The 21,129-nt window shown below is 37.6% G+C and overlaps 1 protein-coding gene across 4 annotated transcripts in view; it reads left to right on the top strand.

Annotated features, from left to right (window-relative positions):
* The window catches only part of stau2 (staufen double-stranded RNA binding protein 2), an 87,221-nt gene that overhangs the window by 46,266 nt on the left and 19,826 nt on the right, over positions 1-21,129 (top strand). For all 4 annotated transcript variants that reach the window (XM_058376948.1, XM_058376949.1, XM_058376951.1 and 1 more), the window contains one exon: positions 6,750-6,863. In XM_058376948.1, coding sequence (XP_058232931.1) covers positions 6,750-6,863 — 114 coding nt within the window. The remainder of the gene's footprint in view (positions 1-6,749; positions 6,864-21,129) is intronic.

The following is a 21,129-nucleotide window of genomic DNA, read 5'->3' as shown; positions in this document are numbered from 1 at the left end:
GGATTTTTATCTATGCAAATGAAGCTGCGACTAGTTGATTATACATATATTTGCATACTTAACACAGAATTCGATAGATAGATAGATAGATAGATAGACAGACAGACAGACAGACAGGCAGACAGACAGACAGACAGACAGACAGATAGATAGATAGATAGATAGATAGATAGATAGATAGATATCAGCAAGAATCGAGGGGAAGGTGTACGAGGCAGTGGTGAGACCGCCATGCTGTATGGTTTAGAGGCAGTGTCACTGAGGAAGAGACAGGAGTCAGAGCTGGAGGTAGCAGACCTGAAGATGCTGAGGTTCTCTTTGGGAGTAACACGGTTGGACAGGATTAGGAACGAGTACATCAGAGGGACGGCTCATGTTGGACGTTTGGGGGACAAAGTTAGGGAGGCCAGATTATGATGGTTTGGACATGTTCAGAGGAGGGAGAGTGAGTATATCGGTAGGAGAATGTTGGACATGGAGGCAAAGAGGAAGGCCGAAGAGGAGGTATATGGATGTAATAAATGAGGATATGAAGCTAGTGGGTGCAAGTGTTGAGGATGTGGAATATAGGGATAGGTGGAGAGAGATGATTCGCTGTGGAGGGAAAAGCTGAAAGAAGAAGAAGAAGAAGAAGAGGATGTTAGAATTCGAATATTCATTTTGCTATGAAGATGCCCTCTTGCCTTGGAATACAAGGCATGCCATTTTCCGGTATGAAATCTAAATAAAAACTGACAATTATGGGAACTTTTTGGGAAACATTTTGGGAAATTCCATGTGATATCTTTCTAGTTAAAGCGATAGGAGTGAACATCGAAAATTGAAAATGAGATTTTTTTGGTTCGAGATCTAGTCTAGTTACTCTGGTTTATAAGTGTTGTAATGAAATTTGGCCTAGTCTATCATAGTGACACAACTTTCCAGGGTTATGTGACATGATGACGCAATATGCTATCGAGTGGGCGGAGCTTAAGCCTGCTTCAGTAGTGCTAGGTTTGTTATCTAAATTTTAGATAACAATTTACTGTAAATATACAGTGAGTAAATGTAAAAATGTTATAATGATATAAAATGATAAAAAGAAAGAAAGACAAATTCTAATGATATAGCAGCTTTATTATTTATGCACTGGGTTTTATTTTGATCAAAACAGACTTTACCTCTGTAACACCAGCGAGTGTGTGTTGTGTGTGTTGTGTGTGTTTGTGTGTGTGTTTGTGTGTGAAGTGTATCTCTGTGGGAACAGAGTGTGCAGCGCATCAGGTGGACATCATAAAGGGCCTTTTGTAGTGTGTGTGTGTAGAGCAGAGCAGCAGGCTGAAGCTCTCCGCACTGACTTTGCTTTATTGCTAAAACAATTATATAGTCTGCTTCATGACAGAACAAATATCAAACAAGAAACCCACGATACACAAGTTGCATATGCGTGCATCCCTCTAATACACATTAGTGTTCATGGACATCGGTGTGACTGAAACTTGTGTCTCATTTAACAAGATGTATTGTGTTCAATTACTGAATGCCATTGCTATATATAGCAGTTTAAAAAAAAGTCCTGTGACGGCACAAGCGTCATGCCAGATAATTTTAAATGCAGGGTGTGACGTGGGATGGACTCGGCGTCAGGCGCTTGGGGTTTAATGAATACGTCGGAGCATCTTTTGTTGAGACTGACATCACGTAATGCTACCGTGAGCAGCTAAGTACAATGTGAGACGTCATTATGGTAGCTTTAACGCTAAACACTTCTCTAAGGAGGTGCTTCTTTCCACTTCTATATGCTGGTCAACGCAAAGGAATAGGACTAGACTTTTCTTTCTTTTACACAAAGCATTTATTACACTAAATGCACACAATTCAATTTCATTCTACTTCTTGTGTCATGGACAGTCAAAGGCATTTCACTGCATTCTGTACTATGAAACTTTATGTATGTAAATTCGAATTTTTATTCCTAGCCTGTAAACAAGAAAATGTTGAATTTTTCTGTGTGCTTGAGTCTGGGATTTGATTTAGACTCAGAGATCTTTACAGTTTCTAAAAGAACACGAGAACCCACAGGCACATGGTCTTATAGTTCTAATGCATTTGCTGTGTTGTCTCTGAACACAGCATGTATCAGTACGGAATATCAGTAAATAGCTAGAAAGACAGGTTTATTAAACAGAAAGATAGCACAGAATAAGAATTAACTCAAGAAGTATTCAGGATAATATATTAAGTTTTTTTTTTATACCAAAAGCTGAGCTTTTTATTTATTTATTTAGTTAGTTAGTTTTAATTTTTATTTTATTTTATTTTATTTTATTTTATTTTATTTTATTTTATTTTATTTTATTTTATTTTATTTTTATGGTTTACATATACATACAGAAAACAGGACTATTAGGGCCAACATTTTAGCGGGTAAATGTCAAAATTATGTAGAAGAGACACTGGAGATGATGGACTTTGCTTATCAATGGGCAATGGGCCATGTACACAATGACTTTTTGGCTTGTGGTGATAAAACTGCTTACAGACTGTCCAACTGACCGTGGTCATACAGTGTGATAGTGTATGACCGTGTGATAGTGTATGACTAACCCTAGCTGGAAATGTGTATATGTGAGTACTTACTTTTTGTGGTAATTTGAAACATTAAAGTCGGTCAAAAAACAAGAACAAAAAGCCAAATTCCATACGCGAGTATGTGCACAAGGATTTATTTATTAATTCCTTCCTATTATTTGGTGGACTCGGTTTAATGGGCCAGGCTATCTGTGTGCACCTGCTTCCTCTGTAACCGTATCGCAGCGTGCTAATGGCCGAGCACTGACTGATGATTGGCCGCTCAGCGTAGCGAGTCTGCGCCTCAATGTGCTCATTGTGCAAGTTTAATCTCAGCGGTAGCAGCGCAGCGTCGGAGCTCAGCGATCAGAAACACCACCTGTTCGCACACACTCATTACTGTCTCGCTTGCAGTCGCTCCTAATCAGAGCGGGGCTGCGACGATACGATACACACACCATTACATCATCACTTCACAACATCCCCACGTCATCAGCTACAACACTGCGGCCTAGCGTTAACAATTTTAGCTTTTCACTCTATAGACTCCTGGAGCCGTATTCAAATCTATTCCATTCAGGTTTGTTTGTGCAGTGCTTTTAATAATAGACGCCGTCACAAAGAGATCCAAAAATAGATTTAGATTCATAATGAGCAAGCCAGAGGATTCAAAAGGATCCCATGTTGATGCTATTTTCAGTGTTGTGTATTGTGACTTAGCAGTGGACCATGTAAGGGTAGTTCTTAGGTCGAAATCTGCAGTATGGTGCTGAGATTATACACCGACTCGAAAGTAAGAAGGAAGGTGGGAAGGAAATCCATGTAGGATCATTCATAGGAGCAGAAAATCAGGGAGAGTTGCAGAGATGGAGCGTCAGGATAAACAGAAAGAGCTCTTTTAAGTGGTACTTGAAGATCCTTGCTAAGAATTTGCTCTTAAATCCTTTTCACAAATATTCACAGTGATTAATTGTCTGTGCCTGAAACTTACAAATAACATCCCAGCCCACAGTTGTAAACATTTCATTTTAATGGAAATAGAACAGTTGCTGAATTCATTTATCTAAATTTTCCAAAATATTTTGTTGACATATTTTGTTATTTCTGATATTTCACATCAGTCTTACAGTTATGTTGTTGTATACTGGGTTTTATGTTTATTATGAATACCTCTACATCTTCACTTCTTATGGTAGTGGAGTGGTAAATGTAGTGGTAAATGGTAGTCAGTTATCCCAGTGTATCTCTCACTAAATGGGAGTCAGTTATCCCAGTGTATCTATCACTAAATGGGAGTCAGTTATCCCAGTGTATCTATCACTAAATGGGAGTCAGTTATCCCAGTGTATCTATTACTAAATGAGAGTCAGTTATCCCAGTGTATCTATCACTAAATGGGAGTCAGTTATCCCAGTGTATCTATCACTAAATGGGAGTCAGTTATCCCAGTGTATCTATCACTAAATGGGAGTCAGTTATCCCAGTGTATCTATCACTAAATGAGAGTCAGTTATCCCAGTGTATCTATCACTAAATGGGAGTCAGTTATCCCAGTGTATCTATCACTAAATGGGAGTCAGTTATCCCAGTGTATCTATCACTAAATGGGAGTCAATTATCCCAGTGTATCTATCACTAAATGGGAGTCAGTTCTCCCAGTGTATCTATCACTAAATGGGAGTCAGTTATCCCAGTGTATCTATCACTAAATGGGAGTCAGTTATCCCAGTGTATCTATCACTAAATGAGTCAGTAATTCCAGTGTATCTATCACTAAATGAGATTCAGTTCTCCCAGTGTATCTATCACTAAATGGGAGTCAGTTATCCCAGTGTATCTATCACTAAATGGGAGTCAGTTATCCCAGTGTATCTATTACTAAATGGGAGTCAGTTATCCCAGTGTATCTATCACTAAATGGGAGTCAGTTATCCCAGTGTATCTATCACTAAATGGGAGTCAGTTATCCCAGTGTATCTATCACTAAATGAGTCAGTAATTCCAGTGTATCTATCACTAAATGAGATTCAGTTCTCCCAGTGTATCTATCACTAAATGGGAGTCAGTTATCCCAGTGTATCTATCACTAAATGGGAGTCAGTTATCCCAGTGTATCTATTACTAAATGGGAGTCAGTTATCCCAGTGTATCTATCACTAAATGGGAGTCAGTTATCCCAGTGTATCTATCACTAAATGGGAGTCAGTTATCCCAGTGTATCTATCACTAAATGGGAGTCAGTTATCCCAGTGTATCTATCACTAAATGGGAGTCAGTTATCCCAGTGTATCAGTTGATGAGCAAACGATGACTAGGCCTACATTTTCATCCATCATAGCTTTGTTAAATAGATCTATTCTGCATGTCAATGAATTATTAATGTATTAATGTCTCGATTCTGGACAGCTTTGTTTGGTTGTCTCTCCTTGACAGCGTGTCATCACGGGAATGTTATCATCTTCGTCTAAGCAGGTTGAATGGACAAAAACAAAACATGTCTCTACTACTTTGTATTAATAACTTGTACTCACTAACCCGCTTCCCCTTTGACGGAAAAAACCAAGAACGATCCAGACATTCAGAAGTCTGTTCCAAACTGTTCTGACAAAGCACGAATTAAGCTTGACAATAAGCATCTGCCATGTTTCTCTCTCTCTCTCTCTCTCTCTCTCTCTCTGTTTGTCTTTGCCTCTCTTCTTGTATCTCTTCCAAACTCTCCCGTTTTTCCATCTCTCTCTTCCTGCCACCCTCTCTATGTTTAGGCCCCTTCTCTCACTCTGTCTGTCTGTCTCTCAGTTAGTGTAAACAATACTCCAGCAGTTATTAATTGAATGATAGTGTGTACACTACCAGGCGCTGTGTGAATGGGACAGTGTGTGTATTCCATGTGAGTGTGTGTGTGAGTCGGATCAGTTCCCTCTGTAGCGGCGGTGCAGCCTGTTGCTCAGTGAGTGTTTATAATATTTGGACCCTGAGTGACAGTTTGTTCTTTCTCTCTTCCCTCAGTTTTTTTGTGTGTCCTTCCTTCTCTTTCGTGTGTGAAACCCACATCAAAACCGTCACACTCGGCTCAGTGCGCTCTCTGTTCTCCACATCAAACGCTCCTCCTGTCTCACCTTCTCTGAACTGAGCAGCGGGTATTCATCAGCAAACACAGCGCCGGACGCGATTTTGAGTTTCTGACAAGAGCCGGCTGCTATGGCTGTGGTGTGAAGGAAATGGAGAAGGAAAGAGCTGGTTGTGACTCAGATTGTTGACTGTTTTCCGGACTGTTTAGTTCGTTCGCTTTGAAATATACTGGGAAATATAGTACAGAAAGAAACAGCTAATTAATGGACTATATTTGTTTACTAACGAAGAAGACTTTCCTTTAACAAGCAATCTGATCAGTGCTTTATTAATCAGAGGGGGAGGGGCTTACATATTTACCGAAGTAAACTGTGTCACGTCTGAAGCAGTTAATACAACATACTTGTAAGTGAAAGCACTGAATGCATTAGCTAACGTACTCAATTGCAACTTTGCTAAGCGTCTAAATTAGCGGCCTACCGTTGCGACAGGTTACTAGCGTCGAGATTAGCTAGATCTATGGCGCCATCTTGTGCTATGAGCTACACCATGTTTCCTGCCGTGCCTGCTTTGAGGATAGTTTACGTGTAAGATCTCTAACGGCTTGCACGGCTATGCCCTCTTCACCATTCAATCCAGCTCTTAAAATATCTGCTGGCCCCTATTACTTACTTTGAGTGTATGTTTACACTCTTTCTGTGTATCTATCTATCCATCTCTTTCTCTCCCTCGCTGTCTGAGGTGTATTTAGGTCAGGCATGAAATGATCAAAAAGTGCCTGTGGTGAGACTGGATACTTTATACACACACACACACACACACACACACACATACTCCCTCCTTCTGGTGTTGAGTACAGTTGGACATATTCTCGTGTCCTTAAAAGACCCTAAGAGTCGAAACTGCGCTGGATTTCCCCTACACACCCTGGTAATACTAACACACTCTATCAGAGCAGTGAAGGAAGTTGTGCTTTAGTACAATTAGGACAAAACCATTAAGTCACTGGATCTACACTCTTATGAAAACAATAATAAGGAGAAAAAACAAGTAGAAGAGCTACTTGACTTCAGTTGAAAGTGCACACTTTAGTCACACACTTTGACTCTGGTTGTTATTCGGTGTTTCAGGTGCAGTATACGGACAGACAGACGGACACAGAGTTTGTGACGTATCTCACTCTCTCGCCCGTTCAGATGACGTTCCACGGCATTGGGAGCTCCATACAGGCCAGCCATGACCAGGTACCCATTTATATTCTACTGCTGTGTCAGAGTCACTTCCTCCCAGAGTATGTCACTACATCACTCACTTCATCCCAGTGTATCTGTCACTATGTGACAATCATTTATCCCTTTGTATCTATCACTATATGAGAGTCAGATTTCCCAGTGTATCTATCACTCTATCAGATTCAGTATTCCCGGTGTGTCTAGTGCTCTATCTGATTGAGTTATCCCAGAGTATCTATTAGTAAATGAGTCAGTTATCCATCACTAAGTGAGAGGCAATTATCCTATTATATCTATCACTGAATGGGAGTCAGTTATCCCCATGTATCTTTCACTCAAATAGTCAGTTATCCCAGTGTATCTATCACTAAATGAGAGTCAGTTATCCCAGTGTATCTATCACTAAATGAGAGTCAGTTCTCCCAGTGTATCTATCACTAAATGAGAGTCAGTTCTCCCAGTGTATCCATCACTAAATGAGTCAGTTATCCTAGTGTATCTATCATTAAATGAGTCAACTATCTCAGGGTATCTATCACTAAATGAGAGTCAGTTATCCCAGTGTATCTATCACTAAATGAGAGTCAGTTATCCCAGTGTATCTATCACTAAATGAGTCAGTTATCCTAGTGTATCTATCACTAAATGAGAGTCAGTTATCCCAGTGTATCTATCACTAAATGAGTCAGTTATCCCAGTGTATCTATCACTAAATGAGTCAGTAATTCCAGTGTATCTATCACTAAATGAGATTCAGTTCTCCCAGTGTATCTATCACTAAATGAGAGTCAGTTCTCCCAGTGTATCTATCACTAAATGGGAGTCAGTTATCCCAGTGTATCTATCATTAAATGAGAGTCAGTTATCCCAGTGTATCTATCAGTAAATGAGCGTCAGTTATCCCAGTGTATCTATCACTAAATGAGTCAGTTATCCCAGTGTATCTATCACTAAATGATTGTTATCCCAGTGTATCTATCACTAAATGAGTCAGTAATTCCAGTGTATCTATCACTAAATGAGAGTCAGTTATCCCAGTGTATCTATCAGTAAATGAAAGTCAGTTATCCCAGTGTATCTATCACTAAATGAGTCAGTTATCCCAGTGTATCCATCACTAAATGAGTCAGTAATTCCAGTGTATCTATCAGTAAATGAGAGTCAGTTATCCCAGTGTATCTATCAGTAAATGAAAGTCAGTTATCCCAGTGTATCTATCACTAAATGAGTCAGTTATCCCAGTGTATCTATCACTAAATGAGTCAGTAATTCCAGTGTATCTATCACTAAATGAGTCAGTAATTCCAGTGTATCTATCACTAAATGAGAGTCAGTTATCCCAGTGTATCTATCACTAAATGAGTCAGTTATCCTAGGGTATCTATCACTAAATGAGAGTCAGTTCTCCCAGTGTATCTATCACTAAATGAGAGTCAGTTCTCCCAGTGTATCTATCACTAAATGAGAGTCAGTTATCCCAGTGTATCTATCACTAAATGAGAGTCAGTTATCCCAGTGTATCTATCATTAAATGAGAGTCAGTTATCCACGTGTATCTATCAGTATATGAGTCAGTTATCCCAGTATATCTATCACTAAATGAGTCAGTTATCCCAGTGTATCCATCACTAAATGAGTCAGTTCTCCCAGTGTATCTATCACTAAATGAGAGTCAGTTCTCCCAGTGTATCTATCACTAAATGAGATTCAGTTCTCCCAGTGTATCTATCACTAAATGAGAGTCAGTTCTCCCAGTGTATCTATCACTAAATGGGGGTCAGTTATCCCAGTGTATCTATCACTAAATGAGTCAGTAATTCCAGTGTATCTATCACTAAATGAGAGTCAGTTATCCCAGTGTATCTATCACTAAATGGGAGTCAGTTATCCCAGTGTATCTATCAGTAAATGAAAGTCAGTTATCCCAGTGTATCTATCACTAAATGAGTCAGTTATCCCAGTGTATCCATCACTAAATGAGTCAGTAATTCCAGTGTATCTATCAGTAAATGAGAGTCAGTTATCCCAGTGTATCTATCAGTAAATGAAATTCAGTTATCCCAGTGTATCTATCACTAAATGAGTCAGTTATCCCAGTGTATCTATCACTAAATGAGTCAGTAATTCCAGTGTATCTATCACTAAATGAGTCAGTAATTCCAGTGTATCTATCACTAAATGAGAGTCAGTTATCCCAGTGTATCTATCACTAAATGAGTCAGTTATCCTAGGGTATCTATCACTAAATGAGAGTCAGTTCTCCCAGTGTATCTATCACTAAATGAGAGTCAGTTCTCCCAGTGTATCTATCACTAAATGAGAGTCAGTTCTCCCAGTGTATCTATCACTAAATGAGAGTCAGTTATCCCAGTGTATCTATCATTAAATGAGAGTCAGTTATCCACGTGTATCTATCAGTATATGAGTCAGTTATCCCAGTATATCTATCACTAAATGAGTCAGTTATCCCAGTGTATCCATCACTAAATGAGTCAGTTCTCCCAGTGTATCTATCACTAAATGAGAGTCAGTTCTCCCAGTGTATCTATCACTAAATGAGAGTCAGTTATCCCAGTGTATCCATCACTAAATGAGAGTCAGTTCTCCCAGTGTATCTATCACTAAATGAGAGTCAGTTCTCCCAGTGTATCTATCACTAAATGAGAGTCAGTTATCCCAGTGTATCTATCAGTAAATGAAAGTCAGTTATCCCAGTTTATCTATCACTAAATGAGTCAGTTATCCCAGTGTATCCATCACTAAATGAGTCAGTAATTCCAGTGTATCTATCAGTAAATGAGAGTCAGTTATCCCAGTGTATCTATCAGTAAATGAGAGTCAGTTATCCCAGTGTATCTATCACTAAATGAGAGTCAGTTATCCCAGTTTATCTATCACTAAATGAGAGTCAGTTCTCCCAGTGTATCTATCAGTAAATGAGAGTCAGTTCTCCCAGTGTATCTATCACTAAATGAGAGTCAGTTCTCCCAGTGTATCTATCACTAAATGAGAGTCAGTTATCCCAGTGTATCTATCACTAAATGAGAGTCAGTTCTCCCAGTGTATCTATCACTAAATGAGAGTCAGTTATCCCAGTGTATCTATCACTAAATGAGAGTCAGTTCTCCCAGTGTATCTATCATTAAATGAGAGTCAGTTATCCCAGTGTATCTATCAGTATATGAGTCAGTTATCCCAGTGTATCTATCACTAAATGAGTCAGTTATCCCAGTGTATCCATCACTAAATGAGTCAGTAATTCCAGTGTATCTATCACTAAATGAGAGTCAGTTATCCCAGTGTATCTAATAGTAAATGAAAGTCAGTTATCCCAGTGTATCTATCACTAAATGAGTCAGTTATCCCAGTGTATCTATCACTAAATGAGTCAGTTATCCCAGTGTATCTATCATTAAATGAGAGTCAGTTATCTCAGTGTATCTATCAGTATATGAGTCAGTTATCCCAGTGTATCTATCACTAAATGAGTCAGTTATCCCAGTGTATCCATCACTAAATGAGTCAGTAATTCCAGTGTATCTATCACTAAATGAGAGTCAGTTATCCCAGTGTATCTAATAGTAAATGAAAGTCAGTTATCCCAGTGTATCTATCACTAAATGAGTCAGTAATTCCAGTGTATCTATCAGTAAATGAGAGTCAGTTATCCCAGTGTATCTATCAGTAAATGAAAGTCAGTTATCCCAGTGTATCTATCACTAAATGAGTCAGTTATCCCAGTGTATCTATCACTAAATGAGTCAGTAATTCCAGTGTATCTATCAGTATATGAGTCAGTTATCCCAGTTTATCTATCACTAAATGAGTCAGTTATCCCAGTGTATCCATCACTAAATGAGAGTCAGTTCTCCCAGTGTATCTATCACTAAATGAGAGTCAGTTATCCCAGTGTATCTATCAGTAAATGAAAGTCATTTATCCCAGTGTATCTATCACTAAATGAGTCAGTTATCCCAGTGTATCCATCACTAAATGAGTCAGTTCTCCCAGTGTATCTATCACTAAATGAGAGTCAGTTCTCCCAGTGTATCTATCACTAAATGAGAGTCAGTTATCCCAGTGTATCTATCAGTAAATGAAAGTCATTTATCCCAGTGTATCTATCACTAAATGAGTCAGTTATCCCAGTGTATCCATCACTAAATGAGTCAATAATTCCAGTGTATCTATCAGTAAATGGGAGTCAGTTATCCCAGTGTATCTATCAGTAAATGAGAGTCAGTTATCTCAGTGTATCTATCACTAAATGAGTCAGTTATCCCAGTGTATCTATCACTAAATGAGTCAGTTATCCCAGTGTATCTATCAGTAAATGAGAGTCAGTTATCTCAGTGTATCTATCACTAAATGAGTCAGTTATCCCAGTGTATCCATCACTAAATGAGTCAATAATTCCAGTGTATCTATCAGTAAATGAGAGTCAGTTATCCCAGTGTATCTATCACTAAATGAGTCAGTTATCCCAGTGTATCTATCAGTAAATGAGAGTCAGTTATCTCAGTGTATCTATCACTAAATGAGTCAGTTATCCCAGTGTATCCATCACTAAATGAGTCAATAATTCCAGTGTATCTATCAGTAAATGAGTGTCAGTTATCCCAGTGTATCTATCAGTAAATGAGAGTCAGTTATCCCAGTGTATCCATCACTAAATGAGTCAGTTATCCCAGTGTATCCATCACTAAATGAGTCAGTTATCCCAGTGTATCTATCAGTAAATGAGAGTCAGTTATCCCAGTGTATCTATCACTAAATGAGTCAGTTATCCCAGTGTATCCATCACTAAATGAGTCAGTAATTCCAGTGTATCTATCAGTAATTGAGAGTCAGTTATCTCAGTGTATCTATCACTAAATGAGTCAGTTATCCCAGTGTATCCATCACTAAATGAGTCAGTAATTCCAGTGTATCTATCACTAAATGAGTCAGTTATCCCAGTGTATCCATCACTAAATGAGTCAGTTATCCCAGTGTATCTATCAGTAAATGAGAGTCAGTTATCCCAGTGTATCTATCACTAAATGAGTCAGTTATCCCAGTGTATCCATCACTAATTGAGTCAGTTATCCCAGTGTATCTATCAGTAAATGAGAGTCAGTTATCTCAGTGTATCTATCACTAAATGAGTCAGTTATCCCAGTGTATCCATCACTAATTGAGTCAGTTATCCCAATGTATCTATCAGTAAATGAGAGTCAGTTATCTCAGTGTATCTATCACTAAATGAGTCAGTTATCCCAGTGTATCCATCACTAATTGAGTCAGTTATCCCAGTGTATCTATCACTAATTGAGTCAGTTATCCCAGTGTATCCATCACTAAATGAGTCAGTAATTCCAGTGTATCTATCAGTAAATGAGAGTCAGTTATCCCAGTGTATCTATCATTAAATGAGTCAACTATCCCAGGGTATCTATCACTAAATGAGTCAGTAATCCCATTGTATCTATCACTCTATCCGATTCAGTAATCCTAGTGTGTCTAGCGCTCTATCTGATTCAGTTATCCCAGTGTATCTATCACTCTCACCAGTTGTCTCTGTGTTTGTTGCTAGCCAGTCATAACATTTTTATATCATTGAAGTAGTTTATAATCAATGCCATATAAAGCAGCTTGAGCTGCACTGAGTAGGCATTAAGTGAACACAGTGAAACAGAATGTGTCACAGCCAGCTGAACTAAAACATAAAAATGTCAAAGTGCGTTTTTATTGTGGTGTTTGTTTAGATGGTTGCTGTGGTGATGTTGGGATTAAATTCGTCCATAACCATGGTCTCCATAAACCCCAGAATTTGATCGCAACACTGACTTGGAGCTGGTGATTGGGACCAAATTACCATCGCTCTTAGAACCGGACAATGGCACATAGTGTTACCATGACGACAATCATAGTGGATCTTGTGTAATTGACTTTAAGCTCATGAACAAAGATACTTGCTGGTATTGGTTGTGTTAATGCTGGACATTTAGCTGCTACTTCACAGAGCCCCCGCAATGACAAACAAAGAAGCCATGCATACTTCACTAGGACCGACAAAAAAGAGGCCACACCTCCTATCCTGGCATTGACTTAGAGGCCACGCCTCCTTCACTAGGACTGACAGGCACAAAGATCACTCCTCCTTTTATTTTTCGAAGCAATTACAGTAGAAATGTCATTAGAGTGTGTGTGTGTGTGTGTGTGTGTCTTTGTGTTAACTTGTTCATGCAGAAAATGCGCTGCTTACGTTACCTAATCTAAACATGGGATGCCCTTTTGTTCTGCCCTTCAAAGCTTCCTCTCTGATAAAGTGCACATTCTGCAGGGGGGTGGAGGGGGGTGGGAGGGACTCACAGCCACTGAAGTCAAATTAATGCAATTTAGGACACAGCCTTGTTTTTACCAAGATCAGCAGTGCATGAGTGCCGGTTAGAGAGGGTTTCTTCCCCTAGACTTCAGCATAATGGACAGATGTTGTATTGATAATTATGGCAGATTTAAAATATTCTATATATTTGATTCATACATGTTCACTCCTATCGGATGTATAGTACCCTAGATAGAGAAGAACTTCTGTTCACAGAGCTATTTATTTGGAATCTCTCTGTACAGATATCATGTAGAAGTCCAGATTTCCACCCAAGTGGACATAAAGCTATTGTTATTAGTTTGGTTCTAAAAGTTTTTATATAACATATTCACACCATATCCTTCGAAGTGCATTTATGTTAAAATTAGGGTATTTAATTACAAATATTTCAACAAGCAGTATGAACAGGAAGTGATTTGATGTTAAGTTAGATAAGGAAGTAAAGACTGACCGGTGTAGGCGTCTCAAACCGAAATGATCAGCCTCCTGTACACGATAGTTTGATTGAAACAAATGTGCAAAGGTCTGTGTGTGCATGTGTGTGTGTGTGTGTGTGTGTGTGCTGCAGGCACTTTGATAGTCCATCTTATCTGTGTAATTAGATGTGTTAGTGCATTGAAGGCCTGAATGATAAACATTTCCTGGATTTGACAGATATGCTGCAGTTTCAGACCCAGTGTATCAACATTTCAGAAAGATTTTATGACAATAATGAGCGGCTTATGGCTCAAATTTACAGTCGTGATTAGAATGAGTCCTGTGGTGGACATGCCACATAATCTGTGTGTTCTATAATACACAAAGAAGTGTTACAGCATACAGTGTACTTTCTTGTAAAGAGATCTTTGCACTTGTTGGTTTCTCAGTATTATTAACTTTGAGAGCGAAATGAAAGCAGCTGGTGAGAAAATAACTGCTCATATGTTGCTATAATGGAAGTGATAACAGAATCTTCTCAAGGGCATTCTGCAAAGTTCAGTGTGTGTGTAAGAAGTCATAATAAGCATGTTACTCATTAAAAACATCGCTGGCACATAATTGCTGGGATACGTTATTATTACTGTTACGGGGAAATACCTAAAATATTCACAATAAAAAGATTCATCCAATAACAACAGGTCTCATATATAGAAATATATACATGGTCTTAGAAGAAGAAGAACAATACTATCAAAGAAATGACTGTTCATTTCGGTTTCTGTCTATTCAGTTTTCCAGCCCTTAGCTTAATCCTAATTTATGCGGTCAGTATTGTAACACACCTGTTGTATAGTGCACACTGGGAAATCCCCACACTCATTTAGTTTTACTTTCCTCTTTGACTCAGCTCCAGTTGTTTACCGTCTCTGTTTATCAGCATGCGAAAGCATTTCTAAAAAAAATTCATTCAGACGTCCCCCACTATTCCCGGCTGTCACGAAATCCCAGAATTATCAGGATTACATTCCTCCCGCTGGCAAGTTTCACTTTCACGTTGACAAGGCTTTCACGAAATCACACTGTGTGATGGGTCGTGACATTGAATTTCCCTATGGGCTTCATGGTTTGTTGTGAAACCACTGGGGTGCTAGTAAATAATTAGCACTTAGTAAGGAATTAGCTCTAGTAATTAGTCAGGAGTTAAGGATGTGCTTTAGGTGTGTTATCAGAAAATCAACAGCACAGCACAGTTTATTCTTTTATCAAAGCAATATGTAAACAGTTACCATTTTATTTATTAATTTAATCATTTTAATGTTACCTTTTATGTTGTGATTACAATATGACCGTCTAAACAGCTATAAACTATAAACAGTTTAATCAATAAACCCTTATTAGATAGATAGATAGATAGATAGATAGATAGATAGATAGATAGATAGATAGATAGATAGATAGATAGATAGATAGATAGATAGATAGACAGACAGATAGATACTCTATTGATCCCAGAAGAAATCCAAGTATGTTAATCATGCTAATCATGTTAATCAATATAAACGTCCCATTTAAGTTACTGTCCGTTCCAGTAATCTTCTAAAAATCCTTCTGACCAATCAGATTCCAGGATTCATTCAACAGCATTGTATAAAGTATAAAGACGTCTCTCAATGAAAGACACTGAGTTTGTTTTCTTGAAGGAATGCTGAGCACCTGAGCTGCTCTGCAGAAAGGAGAAAGAGGAAATGCGGAATTGGGGGAATTTCCACTGCAGGATCCTATTGTATTTCCTAGGAACTAAACATATCTCCTTGGTTTCTGCTTCCGGGCAGAACTTATCATAAAGATTAACCAAATATAAGCTTTGATAGGTTGATCATCTTACCAACTAAAAAAGAAAAAAAACAGGTTTTTTTTTTCTTTGAGAAGTGGTGTGATAAAGTTTTTGTTTTAACCCAAATCTCAAATGATGCCAAGATGTCATGATGCTGGCAAGAAAAAAGATGGCACATTGTGTGCACAATCAGTTTCTCTGTAGTGTTGTGGTTCTTCTCGAGAAAATGCACTGGATATCATTTTGTTGTGGTGAATCAGACTTTCAGGATGTATCACACAACATGGTTCTGTTTTGTTTTTGTTTTTTTTGTTTTTTTGTGACAGCCTGCTGAAGGAAAATGAACTGATAGTCAAATAAAAGTTGCATAACAGACCAAAGTGTTTCACGGAATAAACGGGAAATGTTGGCCTTTTGCAACAAGTAAATAAATAAGAGATATTGTAGAAATAATGTGACTAAATGAAAGCTTCATTTTTAAGCCGTATATTGTATCATAATAACTATAACTGCCAGTGCTAGTCATCTACTTGCACTACTATTACAAATGCTAGTATAGCTGCTACTCCTTCTACTATAAATACCACTACTACTACTACTTAGTGCTAATACTACAAAATATTACTTCTACCTCTTCTACTTGTGCTACTTCTACTATTACAACTTCAACTGTCAAATGCTCTAAATGTAAATGTAAACTACTACTATCACTACCACTGTTGGTGCAGTATTACTAGTGAAACTACTTATACTTCTACTACAAATATTAGTAATACCACTTCCACTATTACTTCTGCAACAACTACTAGTTCTACTACAAGTATTACTACTACCATTTCTATTGCTACTACTATTTGTGCTACTTCTATTACCACCACTACTAGTACTACCTTTTTACCTACTAACTTTTACCTTAAATACTAGTATTACTGCTACTGCCAAAATACTAGTACTGCAGCTAATCCTACTACTACTACTACTATTACTACTACTATTACTACTACCATTTACCTTTTTACCTACTAACCTTTACCTAAAATACTAGTACTAGTACTACTCCTACTACTACTAAAATTCTAGTACTACTGCTACTCCTTCTCTTACTACTACACTATTAGTGCTACTTCTACTATTACTACAACTACTAATACTACCTACTGACTTTTACCTAAAATACTAGTATTACTCCTCCTCCTCCTACTACTACTAAAAAACTTGTACTACTGCTACTCCTCCTCTTACTACTACTACTACTACTACTACTAGTAGTAGTAGTGCTACTTCTATTATTACTTGCATTTTTACTACTAGTACTACTACTACAAGCATTACTACTACCACTTCTTCTACTACTTCTACTACTAGTAGTAGTACTAGTATTAGTGCTATTTCTTCTGTTACTACAACTACTATTACTAACTTTTTACCTACTAACTTTTACCTTAAATACTAGTCCTACTGCTACTACTACTACTCCTCTTACTACTGCTATTACTAGTAGTAGGAGTGCTACTTCCTTTATTACTACTAGTACTACTACTACATGTTTTACTACTACTTCTACTGCTACTACTAGTACTAAAATACTAGTACTACTGCTACTACTACTACTATTAGTGCTACTTCTACTATTACTTCAACTACTAGTACTACCTTTTTACTTCTACTATTAGTACTACTACTGAATATTTTTAAGAGCTGTCTAAAGCTTAACAGCAGTAGAACTTTTTGTTTGTTTTTGTGTTGCATTCTTCTAAAAGTAGATGTACGTACATGATTACTATGCGTGTGTGTGTGTGTGTGTGTGTGCATATGTGTGTGTGTGTGTGTAAAAATAACGTCTGTAATTATTTTCTAGTATGCAATGTCACCTTCTACAACTTCCATAAAGCCCCCCCACCATTTCTGAAACCGAATCCCTGTGAATCTCTGCCCTTGGATGCATGTGAGAGAGTCACACCTTCCGTCACAGCATGGCGAATAAACAAAGAGTCTCGCACACTCATCCCTCCATCATCCGCTTCACTTAGAAAGACGAGCCATGAGCAGACGAGTGAGATGGAGAGACAGATAGAGAGACAGAAAGTGAGAATGACTGAGGCCTTTGCTGACTGTGTAAACATGAACTTGCAGATGAAGAGGAGTGTGATGAAAGCTGAAGAGCTTCAGAGGGCCTGATAACGGACAACATTAGCAGCACCACCTCGTTCAGGGCGACTTAGGGTTAACACGCACTTAACACTATGGATCCTTTTCTATTTTTTAGTGGAGAGGGTAAGTGGGTGATTGTAATTGCACACCAGAGGGGGTTTAGTGTTGATGATTAATGATGAAAAGCTCTTCACCCCAAGCTCTTGTATGTCGGATATTGAATACAGAGGTTTAAGTGCATTATTACACGTTAAAGCCCACAAGAAAGCTCGGAGAAAAATTGGGCTGTGTCCCAAACACCTAGTGTATGCTAGAAGTGTTGTCCCAGGGATTCATGCTCAGCAGGAACACTTAAGAAACATGTGGTTTGAGACAGCGGTAAGAAATCCTGCATCACTTACAAGATTCACAAAGAGAAACACTTTGTGCTATCTGAGCCTGCAAACTCGTCAGACAATTAGTGGTTAGCAAGATAGCTCGGTTTTCTGTACTTAAAATCACAGCGAGATAAATAACGTAAAAATAAAGGAAAAGGGGAGAAAGAAAGAACGGGACAATGAAGAAACTTCTACAACAATCAAAAAGAACAGAAATAAAAATGAACAACATATTAAAAAATTATTAATTTATAATTAATTAATTGAAAGAAAAAATGAATGAATGGAAGCAAGGAAGGAAAGAAAGAAAGAATAACAAGGACAAAGGGAGATATGTGTAAGAGCAAGGAAAAAAGAAACAACAAATATATGAAAAGAACAAAGTAGAACAATAAAAAAAAGAAAAAAAAAGAAATAAACATTAAATAAAAAATAACAAAGAAAGAATAACAAAGACAAAGGCAGATATGAACAAAGAAAAAAAAACCCAACAAAAATAGGTATAAAATTATATGAAAAAAAACAAAAACAATAAGTAACATGATAAAAAAAATATATATATAAAATGGACAAGGACAAAGGGAGATATGTTTAAGAACTAAGAAAAAAGCAACAAAAATGTAAATAAAATTGTACGAAAAAACAAAACAAAAAGAAGAACGATAAAAAAACAGTAAAATGATAAAGAAAGAAAGAGGAAATAAACAATAAATAAAAAAAATAATAATAGAAATAAAATTATAAAAATAATAGAAAAAGAAAGAAAAAATGTGTGAGGACAAAGGAAAAAACCCCAACAAAAACAGGTATAAAATTATATTAAAAAGAACAATAAGTAACATGATAAAAACAAAAGAAAGAAAGACAAAGTAGAAATAAATAATAAATTAACAAAAGAAAGAAAATGAAATAAAAACAATGAAATAATTGTAAGCTAAAACAAAAAGAAAGAAAAGAGAAGGTGAATAAAAGAATGAAAGAATGTGAAATGCATAGAAGAAGAGAAGGAAAATGAAAGAAATTGAATAAAAAAAGATAATTAAAAGGAAATAATAAATGTATATGAAATGTATGTATATATATGTAACGTCTGGGACCCCCGCCCTATGCGGGGCTCGACCCCAGACGCCCGTGGTGTGTGTGCACACGCCAGCACACGGTGTAATGAGACCCATGTGCAGGATTCAGCGAAGCACTGCTTTTATTACATTTAAGAGGCGACATAGGGAAACAAACGTAACACAAGACATGGCGTGGTTAACTAAACAAAACAAAACAAAAACAAAACCTAGACCTTAGCTTGGACATGGAACCTAGCAAACAAAACCCCAACAGAAACCACGGTACAGATAACAATCATGGACAAGGACACAAACACAAGGATCCCTATTTATAGGGGTAGACATTAGGGCTAATGGGATACAGGTGACACAATCAGGATAGGAACAATAGGAAGGGCGTAACAAAAGACACACAAAGAAGCAGGCAGATTCACCTGCCAGCGCCCTCTCTGGGCCTGGCAGGGAACTGTCCAGCTGTTCCTGACAATATATATATATATATATATATATATATATATATATATATATATATATATATATATATATATATATATATATATATATATATATATATATATGTATATATATATATATATATATATATATATATATATATATATGAAACAATCCAGAAAAGCGGGTGTGTAGTGACGCTGTACTTTGACTCATCACAGAAAAGGTTGAAAAGGTGTGAGGAATGACAGTTTAGGGACATTGTGCTGATTAATGTGCTGCCTGAGGATTAAATGTCACACACAAGCACACTTTCTCTTCAGATTTGCACAACAAGGCGTCCCGCTCTGATGTGGTTTCATCCCATCTACTCTGACTCAGCTTCACAAAGCCTTCAGACTTACACTGAATTATGGGTATTAAAAAGTAAACAGGTTTTCTTTGAAACATTTATGCAACTCTGGATCCAAGGTTCTCCTACGTTACCACACACACACACACACACAAATACACGGCTGCAGGGTAAAATAGTGCGGCTAAACCTGACGCGAGGCTTTTATTTTCACCCACCATTAATTCACAGACGCTGACAGGTAAACACCGCTTAGGATCACTCTAACTTTTAAGTTTGTGTTTAGCATCTGGCGGGTGTGTGTGTGTGTAGGGGTGTGTGTGAGTGTGCGTTGTGTTGGAGATGATAAAGGCGTTAAGCTCTGCTCAGGTAGGTGTTAAATTTATTAACACTACAGTGCTAACAGGAGTCAGTGTTTAGCCAACAGTCATTGATTGGTGATGTTATAAGAGCGTGTGAATTCACACACACACACACACTGCTGAGTGTGTGATGATTAATGGCTTCTGCCACTCACTGCCCTTGAAATGGAGATTTGGTCAAAGTAGAGACATTTAAATTTAAATTGAAAACCATGTAAAGCGACCTCACCTTCAAACCTTCAAAAGTTTTTCAACTTTTGTCCTCCAGGTTTCCTCACGTTAACCTCATACTAACTGATTAGCACCGCACACTTGTTACTTTGTCACCTAGCTAGCATAAAATCATGTCTCTGTTAGCTAGTAAGAAAATGTATTTAAAAAAATGATAAAAGATGTCTCTATAATAATATGCACGTTTGATTGAAGTCCCCAAAAGCCAGTATAGGATTGCGTCCCTATAATGTTATATTTCCGTGTGTGTGTGTGTGTGTAAATTATAATTTTCTTTGCAACGCTATCTTCTCCTAATAACTAATAGCTCAGTATCAGTTGTTTAGTAGTTAAACTCAGACGCAAGTGGTTTGCTGCAGTTTTCTCACTTTTACTGCTTTCTCCATTGAAACTAGACTTCATACGATTTAATTCTATTTATTTTCCATTCCCTAGTGGACACCTTCACATTACATAGCCCCTACTTTAGTGGCACTGCAGGTTAAACACGACACTTTTATTTGATACGTGACGCGTGTTCAGCGGTGAACAGCCTTTCAGCATTAACAACAAAACCCTGTCAGCATGTAATTACGGTCACACACAAACACAGTGAGTACATAGTGAGTGTTATTGTTCACTTCAAACCATATGCTGATTTATTCACTTTACACTTAATTTGATTTCT

Source organism: Hemibagrus wyckioides, linkage group LG23 (genome assembly GCF_019097595.1).
Source record: "Hemibagrus wyckioides isolate EC202008001 linkage group LG23, SWU_Hwy_1.0, whole genome shotgun sequence".
Taxonomy (NCBI): Eukaryota; Metazoa; Chordata; class Actinopteri; order Siluriformes; family Bagridae; genus Hemibagrus; species Hemibagrus wyckioides.
The sequence above is the reverse complement of the archived record's forward strand: the minus strand, read 5'-3'. Positions and strand labels throughout refer to the sequence as shown.